The sequence below is a fragment of the Lissotriton helveticus genome, chromosome 3_1, assembly GCF_964261635.1.
Source record: "Lissotriton helveticus chromosome 3_1, aLisHel1.1, whole genome shotgun sequence".
NCBI classification, from domain to species: domain Eukaryota; kingdom Metazoa; phylum Chordata; class Amphibia; order Caudata; family Salamandridae; genus Lissotriton; species Lissotriton helveticus.
Window position 1 is genome coordinate 1932007647 of NC_136061.1, and position 20074 is coordinate 1932027720.

General features: G+C 46.0%; 1 protein-coding gene across 1 annotated transcript in view; it reads right to left on the reverse strand.

Moving 5' to 3' along the window:
• The window catches only part of ADAMTS7 (ADAM metallopeptidase with thrombospondin type 1 motif 7), a 625092-nt gene that overhangs the window by 169751 nt on the left and 435267 nt on the right, over positions 1–20074 (reverse strand). The window contains exon 16 of the mRNA XM_078682968.1: positions 13342–13483. Within this exon, the coding sequence (XP_078539094.1) occupies positions 13342–13483 (142 nt within the window). The remainder of the gene's footprint in view (positions 1–13341; positions 13484–20074) is intronic.

Below are 20074 nucleotides of genomic sequence, written 5' to 3' on the forward strand. Positions count from 1 at the left end.
ACTCTCCAGCTTCCGCCCTACACTCCTTGCTCCGTCACCTACATTCACCAGTTCTTCCTCCCTCCATCTGCTTTTCCGTCCTCCTTCAGGCTCTCCCTTCTCGTTCCTCTCAAATAGTCACTCATTCCCTTACCGCATTTTCTAGCCTTATTTTCCCAGTCCTTACCCACAGCCTTAGCTCCTTCTCTTCCCTAACTCTCTTCCTCTTCTTTCCCCCATAACATACTGCTCCCCATTTACCCATTAGTCGTCCTTTAGCTCATTTCTATCCATTGCCTCATCTTATATTTCTGTAAAAATGCATAATACATGTTTGGCTGCTAGTATTGCTAAAACATAAAGTGGTTTCTAAACATGTATACCACAGGGATCTGTTATTTTACAGATATGACATCATTCCAGTGAAATACGGATTTCCTCCAATGGGAGACCAAGGTTCAGTGTGATGTCCTTTCCTCCAGCTAATTTATCTCTAAGCACAGCACTGTATGTGGGTAATGAAACCACAAACCCCTCTACTGAGTTGCATCACTGACCTTTGTCTAATTAGTATCCTCTTCATGAAAATAAATCACACCTGAATATTCTAACGGCAACCAGGGCCCATTGTTGTGCTGTGAAGTACTGACGTCATCCAATGGGACATCAAGGGGTCCATTAGGATGGCGGGTGGACTTAGTCCGCCCGCCATCCCATCGGTAATCGGGACCGCCCGCCATAAGCGTGGGGGTCCCGCAGGGGGGTATTAGGATGCGTCCGCCACTGTGGCGGGCGCATCCTGTATTTTTAGCATTGTGGCGGGCGGTGCTCTCAGCACCGCCCGCCACAATGCTAAAAATGCACTTCTACATTTGCATAAACAAAGCGGCAGGCACCTCGCGGTGCCTGCCGCTTTGTTTATGCAAATGCAGGGGGGTACCACAGGTACCCTCCCCGTGTGCACCCCCCACCTCTCCTTCACTCTGGAAGCCCGCAGGGGGCCCCCAGAATGAAGACCGCATGCCTTTAGGCATCTCCCTAAGCCCATTGTAATATGGCTGGTGGTCATATTAATCCTTTTCCGTCCCGGCCGCAAGGCGACTGGAGCGGAAAAGTGGCGGACGGTCTTTCCGTCCGTTGAAGTCCCCCCGCCATACTAATATGGCGGGGGGGGGGGGGGATTTGAATGCAGATGTCGGGCAGATTGCCCTTGCCAGCCTGGCGGGGGCAATCCGCCCGATATCCTAATGGGCCCCCTAGTCTTAGTTTGATTTTCTTCCCTCCAGCTAATTAGTCTTTAAGCACGGCGCTGTGAGGAGATTCTCCAGAGACATTGAGACTGTTGTAGTAGGGCCTGCGGAGACCGAGATGTCCCACTGAGCACTTACCATTGTGGATCGATTATGGCCTCTGTGAGAATTGAGGTGATGGTGCGCAGGTTGACTTTGCCTGCAGGCCTAACATTGGAGAAAATCCTTACAGAGAGAATGGGTGGCAGCTGAGGAGGCACGTGTAAGAATGCCTGGGCATATGTTCTGGAATGTTACACCCCTTGATGAGGTGGGCTTACGGTTCATTTGTCCCAATCATGGCTGACTGTTGTAGTGCTTCTGCGGTTAGTTCCCAATTTGATCTGATTTCTTTTTCCGTCCAAAGTGTGCAGGAAGGTATTGAACGCGCTGCCTAAATTGCTGGTATTGTTGCAACGCTTACGCTTGTTTTTAGTCCGAGGGGTTCCTCACTATTTTTTGCTTTCAGTGGTGTTTTCTCTCCTCTTTTCTTCCAGTTTCCTTACTTAAGGATTCCAGTATTTTGCTTTGTGGCTCTATCTTGGGTACTGTAATCAGGTATAAGGGTGCACTGGCAACTTTCTTCACCTGCTACTGTGCTACTGTCACCTGCAACCCTTGATTGGAGGTTTTATTATGCCTCATGCCTTTTCCTCTAAACTGGAGGCATCTTTAAGGGGGCACTCTCTAGCTTTGTTAAATATCGCCGACAAAAATCACTCTTTTCATGCTGAAGGCAACAAAATAAACGTGTAATATAAAACTGGTTACATTTCTAATATGGTCCTATATTGCTGCCTAAGGGTTCTGCTGATGTTTAGAAAATGTCAGTATTCACCTTGTGGTTTTTTATGTCACCAGAACCCCTCCATGGCAAAATGTAGGGCCATATTACATGTGCATTTATTATGTATCTTCTTTATGTGTGCACCATTCCTAGCATACACATGATTTACTTTACATTCATGTCTAGTCAGGGATCAATGACATAATATCTATGCTAACAATATTGATTCACAAAAATATCAGAAAATAAATATTGTTCTAAAAAATATCCCCTTCCTATACTTAAGTAATAAAAAAAAATATTGAGAACCAACATTTCGCCATTAAAAATATCTATTTTTACTCATAATGAGAAACACTAATATACCATTCGTATATGCCATGCTACCTAACAAAAGTAGCACTTACTACGAACTACTCAACCAAATAAAAATTAAAGCAAACAACTACCCCCACATAAAATAATAATCCACTTTGAACAAACCATAATTCAAACAATAATACTAAGGGCCTAATTACGAGTTTGGCGGTCTTCGTCTGGGACCACTACCACGGCGGTCCCAGGAAGACCGCCAAGCCAGAGGTGCACCCGCCCACCAGATTCCGAGTTGAATCCAGGGCAGGCGCTTGGTGCAGGGGCGGTCTCACGGCGGTGGTATGTTTGGGTCATCGGAGAGCCTAAACAGCATACCACCGTTGTGAGAGAGCCTGCAGCAAATTCCAGCAAGGTCTGGCATTCACCATGTCGAGCATGCAACACCATGCACGTACCAAGGTGCAATTCCAGGGTGGCACAACATGTGCACCCCACCCCCCAGACAGACCGCAATGGCCAGATTCGGCCAGGGGCCTTGTCATGGCCTCTTTACCTGCATTTCCATCACCCTTTTCATGGTGGTGTCCCCGCCATTAAATGGGCAGTTGAAATGCATGTTATATTATGCTCAGTGATGCTGGCATCAGCACGGCCAGCATATCCAGGCCCTTTGCCGACTGCCGCCGCAGTGGAATCCTTAATCCCAATGGAGGCGGCAGTCTTGTGGCGGTCCCATCGCCACACTCTTAATACGTCGGTTGAACCGCCAGGGTGGTGGCAGTCTGCTCGTTGTTGCCAGGAACGCCATTAAAAATATCTATTTTTACTCATAATGAGAAACACTAATATACCATTTGTATACCCAATGCTACCAAACAAAATTAGCACTTACTACGAACGACTAAACCAAATTAAAATTAAAACAAACAACTCTCCACATAAAATAATAATCTACTTTGAATGAGCCATAATTCAAACAAAACTTAGTGCCTAATTACGAGTTTGGCGGTCTTCATCTGAGACCACTACCGCGGTGGTTCCAGGAAGACCGCCAAGCCTGTGGTGCACCGGCCCGCCAGATTCCGAGTTGAATCCAGGGCAGGCGCTTGGTGCAGGGGCGGTCTCACGGCGGTGGTATGTTTGGGTCATCGGAGAGCCTAAACAGCATACCACCGTTGTGAGAGAGCCTGCAGCAAATTCCAGCAAGGTCTGGCATTCACCATGTCGAGCATGCAACACCATGCACGTACCAAGGTGCAATTCCAGGGTGGCACAACATGTGCACCCCACCCCCCAGACAGACCGCAATGGCCAGATTCGGCCAGGGGCCTTGTCATGGCCTCTTTACCTGCATTTCCATCACCCTTTTCATGGTGGTGTCCCCGCCATTAAATGGGCAGTTGAAATGCATGTTATATTATGCTCAGTGATGCTGGCATCAGCACGGCCAGCATATCCAGGCCCTTTGCCGACTGCTGCCGCAGTGGAATCCTTAATCCCAATGGAGGCGGCAGTCTTGTGGCGGTCCCATCGCCACACTCTTAATACGTCGGTTGAACCGCCAGGGTGGTGGCAGTCTGCTCGTTGTTGCCAGGAACGCCATTAAAAATATCTATTTTTACTCATAATGAGAAACACTAATATACCATTTGTATACCCAATGCTACCAAACAAAATTAGCACTTACTACGAACGACTAAACCGAATTAAAATTAAAACAAACAACTCTCCACATAAAATAATAATCTACTTTGAATGAGCCATAATTCAAACAAAACTTAGTGCCTAATTACGAGTTTAGCGGTCTTCATCTGAGACCACTACCGCGGTGGTTCCAGGAAGACCGCCAAGCCCGTGGTGCACCGGCCCGCCAGATTCCGAGTTGAATCCAGGGCTGGCGCGTGGTGCGGCGGCGGTCTCATGTCGGTGGTATGTTTGGCTCATAGGAGGGCCTAAATAGCATACCGCCATTGTGAGAAAGCCTGAAGCAAATTCCTGCACGGTGTGGCATGATTCATGTTGTGCATGACACACCCTGCACGAACGAAGGTGCAATTGTGGTGGTTGTGGAAGGTGCAATTCCAGGGTGGCACAACATGTGCCTCACCATCCCCCGGATGCACTCCCATGGCCAGATTTGGACAGGGACCTTGTTATGGCCTCCAGATCTGCATTTCCACCACCCTTTTCATCGTGGTGTTCACCCCATTAAATGGGAAGTGGAAATGCATGTCGTAATATGCTTAGTGGTGCTGGCATCAGCACGGGCAGCATATTCAGGACCTTTTCAGACTGCCGCCGCAGTGGGATTCTTGATTTCAGCAGTGGCGGCAGCCTTGTGGCAGTCCCACTGCCACACTCTTAATACGGACGAGGTGGGTGCGGTAGGACCGCTACGGCGAGTACGGTTTTCCCAGGATCGCCGTACTTGTAATAAGCCCCCTAGACCATACCCACACACATCTATACAAGGCTGTTACTACTATTTTAACACAAGCATTTGGAAACACCTCCAACAATCTACACTAAGTGCCTCATTACGAGTTTGGGGATCCATGAATTGCCGCGCACCGACAGCCACGAGCTCGGCAATCCAACTGCCATATTACAAGATTGTCGGTGTGCCTTTGCAAAGACTGGGGTCGAACCAACCAACACCGCCAGCCATCCACAGACTGCTGCAGCTGCGGCAGGGGAAAATCAGCTGCCATAGGGCATAACAGAGGAGTCTCACCGATGAGCCAACCATGGAGGTGGGGTGCCGTCTTCAGGTCAGCAAAAGTGAAGGATTTGGGGTGCATACTCATCCCTTTCCTGTTCTTCCCATCAGAGTTTCACGAGGATCCCTTTCTCCAGTTCCCCCCTTTACCGTAGCATCTTCAACCCGAAGAATAGGACCCTGTCTGGGCGATACACAGGTAAGTGCTTTTTGGACCATATACTTATCGCCTGGACTGCCCACATATGGGTAGGTTGTAATTTTCACATGTATCATGCATATATGTGCATTTGACACATATGCCATTGAGATGCTCACAAAAGCATCAAAATCTATGAAAAAAAATTCACCACCGCCGCAAGCCACAACGCAGACTTCGAAGTCAACTCGTAATACGACGGTTGGAAGACCGCCGGCACTGCGGTCTTCTGGAGGACTCAGCCGCGGTGTTCGGGTAGTCAGACGGAAAACTCGTAATCAGACCCCAAGTATAGAATATGCAACAAGCAGCCAATTTGCCTTTAAAATAAATTAATAATTGCACTAGCCTATGTCCCTGGAACAGATAACCACTACAACTTACTTATGGAAAGTCCTTTCTACCAACAAAAAACAAGCACAAACTAAGTCCCCTATGTGAGAAGTTGGCCTGATATGTGATGTCCACTATTCTAGTGGGCACCCTGTATCAGTTCAAACAACCCTTATGGTGATGGTTGTAAAGTCAACCTTATAGACCAGCTATCCTAGGGGTAGCATGGACAAAGCAGTCTTAGGCTAAACTCAAGAGGGCATGTGAAGCCACCTGTTTTACCATATGTAACCCCTTCAATACCAAGTGAAAGGACACCACACAGGTTATATGTAAAAATATATATGTATTTACTACTAACACAACCCTCTGAACTCTTTATGAGGTCAGAGGCGTAAGCACATAACAAGATACTCAATTATCATACAATAAGTTCCACAAAATACTGTAGAGCCCTAGGGGCACGTAAAACCATATACTAAAAAAGGTGGTATAAGGACCACGTCACGAACAAAGGCTAGGCCTAGGGCCTAGGGAATCGCTATGGCTACGCTGTACTACCAAGAGTTAGGAAGCAGGAGACCCACGGGAGGCGTGTGTAGTGTCTTCACACACGCAAGTTACCATAGAGTTATAATGGGAACGAAAGAATTGGAAACTAGTTCTTTTAGGACACTTCCGGATGGACTAGGAGAAAGCTACTTGAAACTTAGACACTAAGATAGTCAATACCCACAGGAGTACCGAAATACTCGCGTTACCTCACCCACAGGAAGCGGGTGCATAGGTGTCAAAGTGTGTCGGGCTTCGTCGCTGAATCCTATGGAGCCTTGAAGAAAGATGCTGCAGGCGACCAGGAGAGAAGTGTCCGGGTGGATCCAAAGGCGGATCGAGGATGAAGAGTACCTGAAAGCAGAGGGGACAGAGCCTGGGTCACTAGCCAGTGACCAGGAAGGAACCAGTAAGGAACCAGGCGATGTCGCAAAGCAATCAGGTGACGTTGTGAAGCTTGACTCTGCAGCCACGTGGACCATGGGGGCGTCCACGATGACCAGGAGCTGGATACAGACTGTCCCACGAAGGATCTCGCTGTTGGCGGTGTCGGCTTCCGGATTGGAGTCAACAGGCCTTGGCAAATGCAACCCACGAGGAATCGAATATTCGCTTCGGGATAGACCAGCAAGGTCTATGGGGCTTCTCCTTTGCAGGGAAGCAGGGGCCCACCTGGAGCAACCAGGCAGGCAGTGTAGATTTAAAGGTTCGTTGTTACAGAGGCCACTAGCCAACGAGCAAGTAACCGGACAGACGCGTCGAGCAGGAAAATGCAGAAGGGCCCCACGCACAACTCGTGGAGTGTGGAGGGCTGATCTTCAGTGCAGTTGATGCTCGGGGCTGGGGCTGCTCAATCCCCAATGCACAACTTCGAGGGTGCCTCAAAAGTTGCACAAATAGCAAGGAGCAGGCTTTTCAAGATTGCCGGCCCCACGTCTCTCGTCGCCTCCACGGGTCTCAGCTTTGCACGGACTGTGGATCGGGGTCAGAGAAGTCTGGAAGTCTGGCTCTTGTCGGACTCTGTGCTCGGGCTCCGGCGGGAGCATCGACAAAGTAAACCGCAGATTGCTGGATGGTGCCTGTAGGTACAGGGTGGTCACTCCTTGACCACAAGGGAGATTCTTCAGTCTTCTATCTTCAAGTAGAACGTCGAAGGTCCAGAGTTTCGTTACAAGTTTCAGTTCAGGATAAATCTAAAGTCTCTAGACTCAGCTCCTCCCTATATACTAATCTGAGGGGCTGGATGACCTGTTAGGTCCCTCCTATGGGTGGGACCAGGGAAGGGGGTGGTTACATCCCTTTCCCTTTGTCCAGTTTCGCGCCAGAGCTGGGGCTGGAGTGCCCAAGCAACTGGTTTGAACCGGGCAATGCATGGGACACCTTGTGTGCCCCAGGCAGTGTCTCATTTCATTCAGCCCTCCCTGCCCCAATACACTATGGTCTGTCTGGGGTGGTGCTAGCACCTCCCAAGACAGGAAACCTATTGTCCAAGCCTCCCTCGCTGGAAGGACTCCCAGCAGCAGGAGGTCAGACTTGTGTCTGTGGCAGCAGCATCCATTTTGTGATGCTGAGGCTCTTGTTAACTTTAACCGGGAGTAACAGGAACAACATGTCTTCTCCCTTTAGAAGGGTGGAATGCTACCCCCGTCGCCAGAACTGGCGAGGGGGTAGTATTCCAAAGCGTATGACACCTTACACGACATGTTTTGATAAGGCCAAACCAAAGTTAGCATTCAACCGCGAGGATTATAATGCACTTAAGAGTATATGGTATGGCTATATCATAGAACAGCTATAAGGACATGGTTCCGAAAGCTGCAGACAGCTCAGTTCATACTAGAGCACCATCTCACATAAAACCAAGCACTCTGCCTTCAGGATTGTTAAGGCCTGCCATAGGAGTGACTTATAGGTATATATGTGTCTATATATAATGGTAGGTATAGGAATACTATACCTAAGCAAGGGGTGATTAAACAACCTTGCCCCAGCTGAGTGATCAGCCAGTTGTGTCAGTTTGGATGGCCAGCCAGGGGTGGCATAAGATATGCTGCAGCCCCTGGTAGGCCTTGGGTGCACCTATGCCCTGGGTACCTATGGTACACTGTACAGGGGCTCATAAGAGTGACCCATTTCCCAATTGGTGATGTACCTAAAGTACATGGTATGAATTTAGAGAGAGAACAGCTGGGCTGTGGGTCTGATTAGCAGGCCCACAGCCACATTAAAGTCTAAAACCAGTGAAGCAAAAAGCAAAAAGTGGGGTGACCATAGGAAAGCAGACCCATCTCTCCTACACCCTAATGGACTACTTTGAATACACCTAGTTTGGCAGACTGCCCCACTCTGGATGCAGATTCCAACCCATATTCCAAATCCCATGGTGGAATGTCTACAACAGCTCTATGACTCAAGAAGCCAAACGCAACAAACAGTAGAAGGATAGCACAATGCCTTCCAATCTACACTAAGGAGAACCTAACTTGCACTCCATGAATTCATAGAAGCCCTACAAAAACAACAAAGCTACCAACTACTAAGAACGGAGCAATCAGTAACCCAAATTAAACCTAAAATTTGCAAGCAAACCAATACAATGTACAACATGCTACAATGTAAAGTAAAACTCTTTATTAACAACACAGAAGTACACTACTTAGAATCAATACCAAAAACCCATCATAAAAAACAATCAAGCAGTAATCAATAAACATTAACAAAGGTGCTCACCAGCGTAAACAAAATATTTTAAAATAAACATGAAACAAAATATTTTTATACAGCAGTCTAAACCACATACAAATAAAATGGCAAAAAAGACTGATGCATAAAAATAACATGTTTTAAATGAACAGATCACCAACTACAAAACTCAAAATTACAAATTAAATCAAAAAAGACCCGTTAAGTACACCACATAAATTATATAATAAGACGTAACAATAATATCAAATACACATGCATAATACAATGAAATATTTCCCACCCAAAAATAATTACATAAATAAAACGTACTAATCTTTAGCTGTAGATCATCATGAATATCCATGACGAAAAATATAATCCACCAAAAACAGTGACAAAAAAATCCCCAAAATCCTCAAAAATGCAAAATATTAAACAGGTCCATTTTAAATCCAACAAAGCAATCCAATATTGTAAGAAACAGCAAAAAAACGAAAAGTTGTAACAATAGGAACACTCCAGGAAACCCAAAAAATCTAAGAAAATCAAAACTAAAAACGGTATAAGAGAAATCAAAATAATTTCCTTTGAAATAGAACACAAAATTCAAATGTGAATACGATAACTTTGGATCCGTAAACCTGTAAAAAACATATACCATGCCAACCCACAGAAAACACTATTGTCAAACATTATGTAAACATTACACTAAAAACATGCAAAACACCTAGGATAACATTATAAAAAATAATAATAGAGTACTACCAAACTCTAACGAAGACTAACCTTGAACTCTATTAAACAAAATAACACAAAGTACAAATAAAAACCCAAAAAGTAGAAACCAACACTATGACTACTATTAGCTAGATCTACCTTCATTCACCTCTGTCCCTAAAAACCCATAGAAAACCTTAAAAAAGGTCTTATCTTTCCCAACGAGCAGCAGCACCTTACTGCGACTCATTCCTAGGAAAACCATCAAAAAATTACACAAATAGACTACAAAAGTAGTGAGGGGCAAAAAAATGGACACCATATGAAAACAAAAAAAGGAGTATCTCCCTGTAGAAAACAATGGAACTTAAAAAAATGACTATAAAATGTTTTAAAAATGTTTATAATTGTTATAAAAATATAAAGCATGCCAATAAATGTTAAATGAAAATATGGAACAGTTATGTAAAGTATAAAATAAATAATACTATAAAAAACAAAAGATAAATAATAATGTATTATTAATAATATACTTAAAAATAAAAAAATGTTAAAAGAAATATCAAACAAGGTTCTGAATTGTATTAAAATGTAGGTAAAAAATAACAATATGTTTTTCTTATGTATAAACATATGTGTATGTATTAAAAATGTACACATATACATTGAATAAATGTTGAAAAAAAATGATAAACCATGTCATGTACCTTTACTAATAAACAAATGAAAATATTAATAATGTGTGTGAAAAATACAATACCCACTCCAATGTAAGGGCCTTATTACGAGTCTGGCAGTACATGGACCGCCAGACTCGTGGGGGCGCGATGGAGGCGGCCCAGCCACTGTCGCACGGGCGGTCCGAGCTGCCGTATTATGCGTTTGGCAGTAGGACCACCATTTGAACACCGCAACCACCAGGGAATCGCATTCCCTGGTGGTGACGCGGCGGTCAGGGACTCAGAATATACTGGCGATGCCACAGTCAACCGTCAACCATCAACCTTACATGGCGGTCAGCATGTAAAAGCTGGCAGTGGAGAAACCTATACCCCATGCAGGTAGGTACCCACGATGTTCCAGTACGGCATGGACTTTTTAGTCCATGCCGTGCTGGAACGCTCTGTGGTGGTCCCACAGTGGGGCAGTATTAAAGGCTCATTGAGCCTTTTTACTACACCGCCGCTGGACTGCCATGCTGCCCGCCTGCCAGACAACGATTTGTATCGTAATCTAGTGAGCGGGCAGCGTTCAGGTTTGGCGGTGCGAGGGGGTGGTGAACCACCCCGCTCCCGCCCACCAATCTCATAATAAGGCCCTAGGCCATGTAGGGGAAGGTGTTGGAACCTATAGGGGTAGCATTTACTATTCCCATTCCAATCTAAACCATTTAAGGGAAGATGTTGAATACTAAAGGAGTGACATTTACTATTCATGCTCCAATCTAAACCACTTATGGTAAGGTGTTCGACACTAAAGGGGTAAGATTTACTATTCCCACTTTAATCTACACCATTTAGGGGAATATGTTGTACACTAGAGGGGTATGATTTACTATTCCCACTCCAATTTAAGCCCTTTAGGGGGAAGGTGTTGGACACTATAGGGCTAACATTTACTAATCCCACTCCAATCTAAACCATTTTGTGAAGATGTTGGAGAAAAAAAGCAGTGACATTTACTATCCCCATCCCATTTTAAGACATTTTTAGAGAAAGTTTTTAAGAGTAAAGGGGCGAAATTAAGTTTCCCAACTCCTACTTAATAAATCATTTTAATATAATCAACAGGGAAAAGTATTGAAACATATAAATGAAAACATATTTTTGACATTCAAAAAGTTAATATTGATGAATACAAACAAAAATAACATATCTACAACATAACATAACACATTAACATGAACTAATAAAATTAATAAACATCATACATTAATAATAAATTGTACATTTAAAATACAAATGAGTAATTATAATATATATATATATAATCATTCTAAATTAGACACAAATACTTTTATTTAATAAACAATTACCAAAATAGGTCTAATGCTAACAAATTATTTTGTAAACATTTTAGAAAAATGTTTACATTTAAAAACAAAATTATACCAAACTATAATACTATACGTTATTAAATAAATTAAACATAAATTTCATTTTATACAAAATAGTTACATACGAAATCAAATCAATAAAGTGGTCAAATATTTTTTTTTATTAACAATAAATTATACTAAATGTGTATTTACAATTGAAACAATTTGTTATTCTAATAATTAATAAAACATTAAATTATTATTTATTGCTACAACTAAACCATACATTTAATAATTTAAAAAACATAAGAAATAAACCATAACAATGATATTATATACAACAATATTTTACAAAACTATATTTTTTACAACAATATCAAAAATAACACTTAAAACGATACTCCTACCTACGATATTCCTATCCACAATATTCTTCATACAATATTTATGCAACACAATCATTTTTATTCTATATTTTGTCCAAACACCCTATCCAGGTGACAGAATGCACAATATCATGCAGACAGCTATTTCTAATCTCTTCTTAGTCCGCCAATTCAGTACCTTCTCCGTCAGTTCGAAAGTTAATCACACTCTCATATCTCTGTATATCTCTGTATTCGGAACAGCACATGCCTCTCTATTTCTATTTCTCTGGTACATTGCTCTTGTTTTCCCTGTCATGGACCACCAGACTGTGCTTGGCTGTCCCTGACCGGAAATAGGAGTGCAGGAAGCCTGCTGCGGGTATTTCGACTGCATGGATATAGCGCTGTGGTAGTTGGCCTGCTGTAAAGGGTTTTCCAAAGCAGAGCAGGGTGAGGGTGAATCATCTGAAACAAAGCTGTACCACCACATGTATATGAGTCGAGGACCTACCAAGAGGTAGTATGGATCATCTGCAAGTTCATGGTGAATGTCATAAAATTCACAAACATGTAAACTTCGGAACATAATAGTTCACATAGTACATTCTGTGTGTGTGGTAGTATGAATGACGCCTCTCTCTGTCCATTCAGCTCACCATCCCTAACATTTCATTTTCTCAGGAGGCTGCAGCTCTAACATTAGGACAGTTTCAGTAATTCTCTACAACACTGACATACTTATAATGGGGCAGCACCAGCTCCTCTTGGTAGGCCTGCTGTAATGGTCCACAGTCCAGGCACTTGTCAGTCGGGTGATACAGGTTAAATCACACAGGAGCACTTGATCTCCAGATGACTATGATCGTTTTATACCTGTAAGAGGTAATGGTGCTCATGATCGACCCTTCCTTTCACCTCTAACAGGTGGATGCTTTCTTTGGTGATGCCAACACCTCGCCCCTGTCAGGTTAATCTCAGTATAGGCCCTTGCCTCCCATGTTGTAAGCATGTAATATCTCAGCATTCTCCTTGTATCACCTGTGCCAGGTCATAATTCTCTTGACTGAGGTTTCTCTATCACATCTGATATAAGTCTTGGACTCTCAGCTGAGGTCCCTGTTTATGCCGGTGGCAAGGCATGGTGCCAGTGACAGGGCCTGGTGCTCTTGGCTAATGTCCCTGCCTTTCCTCTGACTCAAAAGGTACTGCTGTCTACATCTCTCACCTGTTACAGGTCAGTGAGCGCTGGGCAGAGGTCACTGCCTCTCACCTGACACCGATGGCTGTTCTTTCAGGACAGGTCTCTGCTCTCACCTGTGACTGGCCAGGCTGCTGTTAGGCTCTGATCTCTGTTTCTCACCTGTCCCACAGGTAGCAGTGCACTTGGTCCATGATCCATATCGCCAGGAGAAGTCGGGAGGTGGGATCTCATTCTCATCGTCTAGCTCTCTGTGGATAATGTACTCAAAGCGAACGCCTGGATTTGTCTCCTGAAACAGCAGCTGCAAAGACATGTACAACATGCAGTTAAACACACAGTATAGCCAAGTATATGCAATTAAAATGGAAGTAATGTAAAGTTACTGACCTTTAACAATAGCTAGTACCGTCCTCAGATTTGGTTTTTTGAATAGCGTCCATTTTGTTTGGATCCCAGGATCCCAGAATATTTACTAAATTATTTGACATGACAGTGGAGCTGGCCACGTTCGTAGATGGTCACAGATCTGTGGGGCTCTGGCGATAGGTTTAATTCTGGGTCCTTGCTATTTCCTATATGGTGTCACCACAAAAGCAGTAGTCTGGCAAAACACCAGTGAATACCTGGCTTACTCTCCTCAAGCCTAATATAAAAGTGATGGAAAGCTCAAAGCATTTCTGTTTTGGTGCGAGAGCACTAAACAAAGATGGCGTGTGCTTCGAGCCGTCTTGATGATTTGTGGTGACGCGTAAGATGTCACAGTGTTGCATTCCATGGGTGCCAGTTACTCCTGTGCCTCCTTTGAGGTAGACGTATCGGACCTTTGATGAATAAACTTCAATCTCTTTTAATCAAACTCGAGTGGAGAAGTTCACTACAGAAGTGGCGACAAGGATCGAACTCCTTTGGAGAAGTTCACTACAGGATTCCCAGCCTCCATGGCAGCCATGAAGTTGCTCTAGATGACGACAGCATACAGAACAAGCATTTACAATGCAATGGTCTCGCCTTTGCATAGGTTAGAGCTATTGGCATTGTAAATGACAACTTCTTTTATGTATGTGTTGGTTTTGAAAACAGATAAATAAATGGCATTGTCATTTACAATGCCAATAGCTTAATCTCTCGCAAATGCGAGACCTATTGCATTTGCACCCACACGCACACACAGAGAGCCACACACACACACACACACACACATAGATGTGGTGGTGGTGGATCTGGTGGATGTGGTGTTGGATGTGGTGGTGTTGGATGTGGTGGTGGATGTGGTGGTGGTGTTTGTGGTGGTGGTGGATGTGGTGGTGGTGGAGGATGTGGTGGTGGCAGAGGATGTGGTGGTGGATGTGGTAGTGTATGTGGTGGTGGTTGATGTGTTGGTGGATGTGGTGGTGGTGGATGTGGTGGTGGATGTGATGGTGGTGGGGTTTACCCTCGCTACTCTGAGACGTGGTGGATGTGTTGGTGGATGTGGTGGTGGTGGGTGTGGTGGTGGTGGATGTGGTGGTGGTGGATGTGGTGGTGATGGTAGATGTGGTGGTGGTGGAGGATGTGGTGGTGGTGGAGGATGTGGTGGTGGTGGATGTGTTGGTGGAGGATGTGGTGGTGGATGTGGTGGAGGATGTGGTGGTGGATATGGTAGTGTATGTGGTAGTGGATGTGGTGGTGGTGGATGTGTTGGTGGATGCGGTGGTGGTGGATGTGGTGGTGGTGGATGTGGTGGTGGATGTGGTGGGTGGTGGAGGATGTGGTGGTGGTGGATGTGTTGGTGGAGGATGTGGTGGTGGATGTGGTGGGTGTGGTGGTGGATGATGTGGTGGTGGTGGATGTGGTGGTGGATGTGATGGTGGTGGAGGATGTGGTGGTGGTGGAGGATGTGGTGGATGTGGTGGTGGTAGTGGATGTGGTGGTGGTGGATGTGTTGGTGGTGGATGTGGTGGTGGATGTGGTGGTGGATGTGGTGGTGGTGGATGTGATGGTGGAGGATGTGGTGGTGGTGGTGGATGTGTTGGTGGTGGATGTGGTGGTGGTGGATATGGTGGTGGTGGATGTGGTGGTGGTGGATATGGTGGTGGTGGATGTGGTGGTGGATGTGGTGGTGGATGTGGTGGTGGATGTGGTGGTGGATAATGTGGTGGTGGTGGATGTGGTGGTGGATGTGGTGGTGGTGGATGTGGTGGTGGTGGTGGATGTGGTGGTGGTGGTGGATGTGGTGGTGGTGGTGGTGGATGTGTGCCACAGAATTACAATACACCCCTTGCCTTGTAAGTCTAAGAACACCAGAATACATTGCCCACCATCTCTCGGGAACGGCAGCGTGGAAGATCTGCAAGGGAAGAGCAGGTATCTCTGCACTGTACCTGAATCTGGGCAGCTGCAGTCCACGTGCGCCGCCCCTCTCCGCTGACAGCCGCAACGCGGCTTCTCCCGCGGTCCTTGCTACCCCTCAGACGGCAGCCAATAACTAACGAGGCAGGGGTCTAGTGCAGCTTCCCAGCTCCCGAGGCATGGGAGGCGCGAGAGGGCGGAGGAGCGAGCGCGAGCAGGCGGCCTCTCTGCAGCGCCCCCTGCCGCCCACGCTGCCCCCGGCTCACGGACCCGGGATGCACCTGTCTCGCCTGTACTCTCCGCCCCTAGTGAGGGACGGAGCTGAGAGTGTGCGTCCCACGAAGCACCCGGAGCCCGATGCCTCACAGCCACGCGAGCACAGGACAACCAGCTACTCTGATGGGCACCTCCTGCGACCCTAGAGCGGCCGGTGTACAAGCCCCCACCCCCTCCTCATCAGTACCTGGTAGTCTGGTCTCAGCGCCAAGGTGTGCGCCAGTGACAGTCTGCCGACAGAGACCCTCTCTCACTTTTCTGTCTGGAAAGTAGACTGATTTTATCAACAGTTCGTCATCTGCTAGTCGCAGGTAATATATTTAAGTAATAACCCAATAATTAAATTTTTGTGGTATTAGGTGTGTAGGCTTGCTTGGACATCTGACAAAAATGCAGAGGTGACGTTTATCACCAGCTTTTCTGCACTTAAGCACGAATTACATTTTTTACAGTATTACCACAGTCGCCACGTTTCACTCACGTCATTATTACGATTCTCGTCATAGTCACAGCAATAATATAATTCCCGTTCAGTCATACTCACAGCAATAATGTAATTCCCGTTCATTTTTCTCGTCTGACAGGTGATCATTTGTTTTTTTAACGGATTTTCAGTAATTAGCCCCTAAATTAGCCAGGAATTTCCTCATCCCTGCAGCATTACGCACGGGAACGCAAATCCCCTTGATTGGTTTCTTGCTGATGACAAACAGTACTGTTGGTTAGCGATCCGTGTGTGCCGGGGCTGAGTCAACCAACCTTCTGATTAAAAACAGCCTAGCACTACCATGACAGAGCGGGGATCTTTACTGTGCATTTATGTTGCTGACAACGTGGGTAGCATTCAAGAGGAAGGAGAGGTATTTGCAATGTTTACAATGACGCAGGCTGACGCCGGCGACTGCGAGCGAGGGTCGCGTGCTCGTGGCTGCGGCGCCGCAGCTGGGCTTCTATTCGGGGCTGCTGGGCTTGGCGGCTCGCTGCATGCACCCCTGGGGGTGGTAAGGCCGGCTCACGAGAGGGAAGGCGCTGCTGCTCCTGCCTCCACGACTAGCGCCAGGACACTGCACCAGGATAGAAGCAGGGCACATGAAGCCGGTGAGCGTTGCCTGCGGGAGGACTGAGCCACGGGTGCAGCAGAGCACTGACCGCAGGAGCTGCATGGTCCAGAGACATCATTGTCTCGCTGTAAGCCCCGTCCTTTTTGGATTGAGGGGTGTGTTTTTCTAGGAAAGAAAGAAACCAAAAAACACGCCCCTCAATCCGAAAAGGACGTGGCTTACAGCGAGACAATTATGTCACAGAGCCGTCTTCTCCAACGGCTGGCTTCCGTTTAGGAAGCCAGCCAATGGAGAAGAGGGGCGGGGTTTACCCTCGCTACTCTGAGACATGAAGTCTCGAAGCGAGTCTGCGCATGCGCGCAGCCTACTCTAGTCTCGACCTAAAAAGTAGATGCCCCTGACCCTCAGAAGAATTAAGTCTACGGCCTTGTACTGGAAAAAGCTGAAAACATGGCTTTTCTCTAGCCAATAATTCCCCTCCATGCCCCACTGTTACCTTTCAGCATCCAGCGCCAGGACACTCCTTGGAGTAGCAGCCCCACTCTACAAATACCCCCACATAGACATAGACAATGGTGAGGAGTCGTAGTTATAAGGGCAATTATTGAGGTTGAACTCTGTCCTTGATGTTGGTGGGGAGGAAAGAGCATTGACCGGGGGTCAGACGTGCATTTTATATTGTAGTGATTTAGAGTGCACCTTGCATATCGTGTTCGCAATGAACACGTTGGGGTTGATCTCGGTTACCGATACTGTGAATCCCTAAACTGGGGACCTCATGGAGATCTGGCCCAGGCCCTGACTGGGGGTGTTTGATACGATTGAGTCCTACGGTTTACCATGGGGTACAGACATTTGTGGGGAGTCATGACGGGCAGCACGCAGACCTCCCGTTGACGGCCAACTGTGCTCCCCGAGTCTAACATTTAAAGGTGTTCTGTCTTTCCTGGGGTCCTTGTTCAGTGGCGCTTAACTAGATGGATACGGATATTGACCTGTGTCCCTGGTATTCTTGTATTTGTGAATTTACATCTATTTTGTAATGCAGGTTGTGTTCCCTGGAACCTCACCCCCCAGACGCCAAGTCGGGTTTAAATTCTCACTAAACTCGGTGAGTTGTTAATGTTAGAATGGTTGGGGAATCAACTTACATGTGGTAATAAACCAGGCATAAAAGGTCATGAATTTATCTGTAGAAGATTATGATCTCCTGTTGACAAATTTTTGCGATAAGTTTGGTATCTTGATTGAACTATGGGACACACGTCTTTTTATTTCTCTTTGAATCCATTTTTGGCTTAATTGGTCCACAGCTGGGTTAACTGACCTTATAACAGTGACCATTAATTATGCCTAGGATGGAGGGGCATTATGTAAGATAAGGAAATAAGATACCTTATAATACTGTAACAGAGGTAACATTTGGGTATGTTCTCTAACTTTGAATGTTATTTATCAATTTCTTTACAGTATTTGTCATCCGTGTTGGTGGAACCGCCTCCACATGGACCCAAATTGATTGGTAAAGTGACTATTACCCTTGTAGCACCAGATTAAGGTAAGGGGGTATTATATGAGACTGGGACAGTCAGACGTCCTGAGGAAGACCAATGTGACCAACTAACTTGGGGGCACGCATAGGTCGAAACATGTTGACTGTAGCACACTAAAGGAGGGGTGTTAGGGGGTCCTAATATCCTACCTTAGCACTACCATCCGTTACCTATTTTTAATCCTGACCGTGGAACCTATCAATAAAGTTATACCAGGTATCCAGGAGCCAGTTTTAACTTCACTGTTCCCTACTGCAATTTTTTTGTTCTATCACTGTACTCAGTCCTGGTTTGTTATATTGTGTTGTGAACACTGGTGTCACGTCTAGTTTCTTTGTGTTGAGTTCTGTTCTTGTATTTTATGTTTCCCCTCCCTATGCTCCGCTCAGTGCGTGGCTACGCCTGGGCGTCGCAGCAGACCCGATGATGAAGCATCTCACACACATTTTGGGTGTGACTGAGGGCAGTTTTTCACAATACACTAATGTGTCACTGTTCAGACTCTTCTGTATAAGTTCCTTTTTCCCTCTCCACTCCTTTCTGTGTATACTGGTTTTGCTTTAGGGGGTTCGGGGTGGCAGAGTTGTGTGTAGACCCTCTCCCCTTTCATGTGTGAGTAAAAGAGGAAAGAGCATTGTCAGAGCAGCCTTCATGTTTGCTTTCCACTCCATGGTCATGGGTGAACTGGAGGACATGCTGTCGGGAGGATGCTAGAGGTGATCGGGTTTTAAACGGGGCATGTTACAATGAAACACTTTTGTTTTTAAATAGGCATTGATGCCTGTCTCAGGAAATTCTTGAATATTAGTTGTGTGATAGTCCGAGATGAGAAACTCGACTAAAAGCACTGCCCTGGGGTCACTGACAGACACCCTCTCAGGGTTGTGCATGCAGCCTGCATTGCCTCACCTCATCTCTCAGCACATAAAGGAGCTGCACGGGTGCACAGCACCCACGTGTCTGCAGTGGGGGCCTGTTGGGGCAGGAGGCTTGTATCACAGCTCTTCTTCACGAGTTTACTTGTCTGGAAAGCAGCCTTTCAAGAACTCACATCTGAATTATGCACTGGACGTGGTAGGAGAGAGCAGAAACCGATAATAAACAATTGTGCATTAATCATTGTGGGAGGCCTTCAAGGTAACATGACTACACCAAGGAAGGGAGACTTACATCAGCGTGAGGTCGCAAACGCCTGAGCTGCATTATTTAATTATCGATTGTAGTTGCACTGATAGTCGCTTTGTTTCAGAAGTGTAACTGACCAAAAAAGCACCTCCATGCACTTCCGGGAAAATATTGTCTCTCGTTGAGAGAACAAATGGAAGGGGTGGAGGAGCAGCAGTATCAGAATCCCTGCCACACTTGCTACCTCGCACTCAAGAGTTAGCAGTGACTGGTTTGAATCTATGTTTTCGGGTCTCTCATAAAAAGCATCTGGGAGACTTTTAAAGAATTAGAATTCAAGCCAGTCTCAATCCGGTCACAGGGGAGCGGCAGACCAAGGCAGCCCCACATTTGCGGCTGGCAGGATCTCTTCCTGGCAGGTGGCAGGGATCAAGGCCTATCCTTCCATTATAATATTGTGGTGCCACCACTGTCCGGCCTCTGCAGCCCGGCGAGCTTAGGCAGTCAGGCCGAGTAACAGAGAGTGCATAGGGAGTGTCCCTGCAGCCT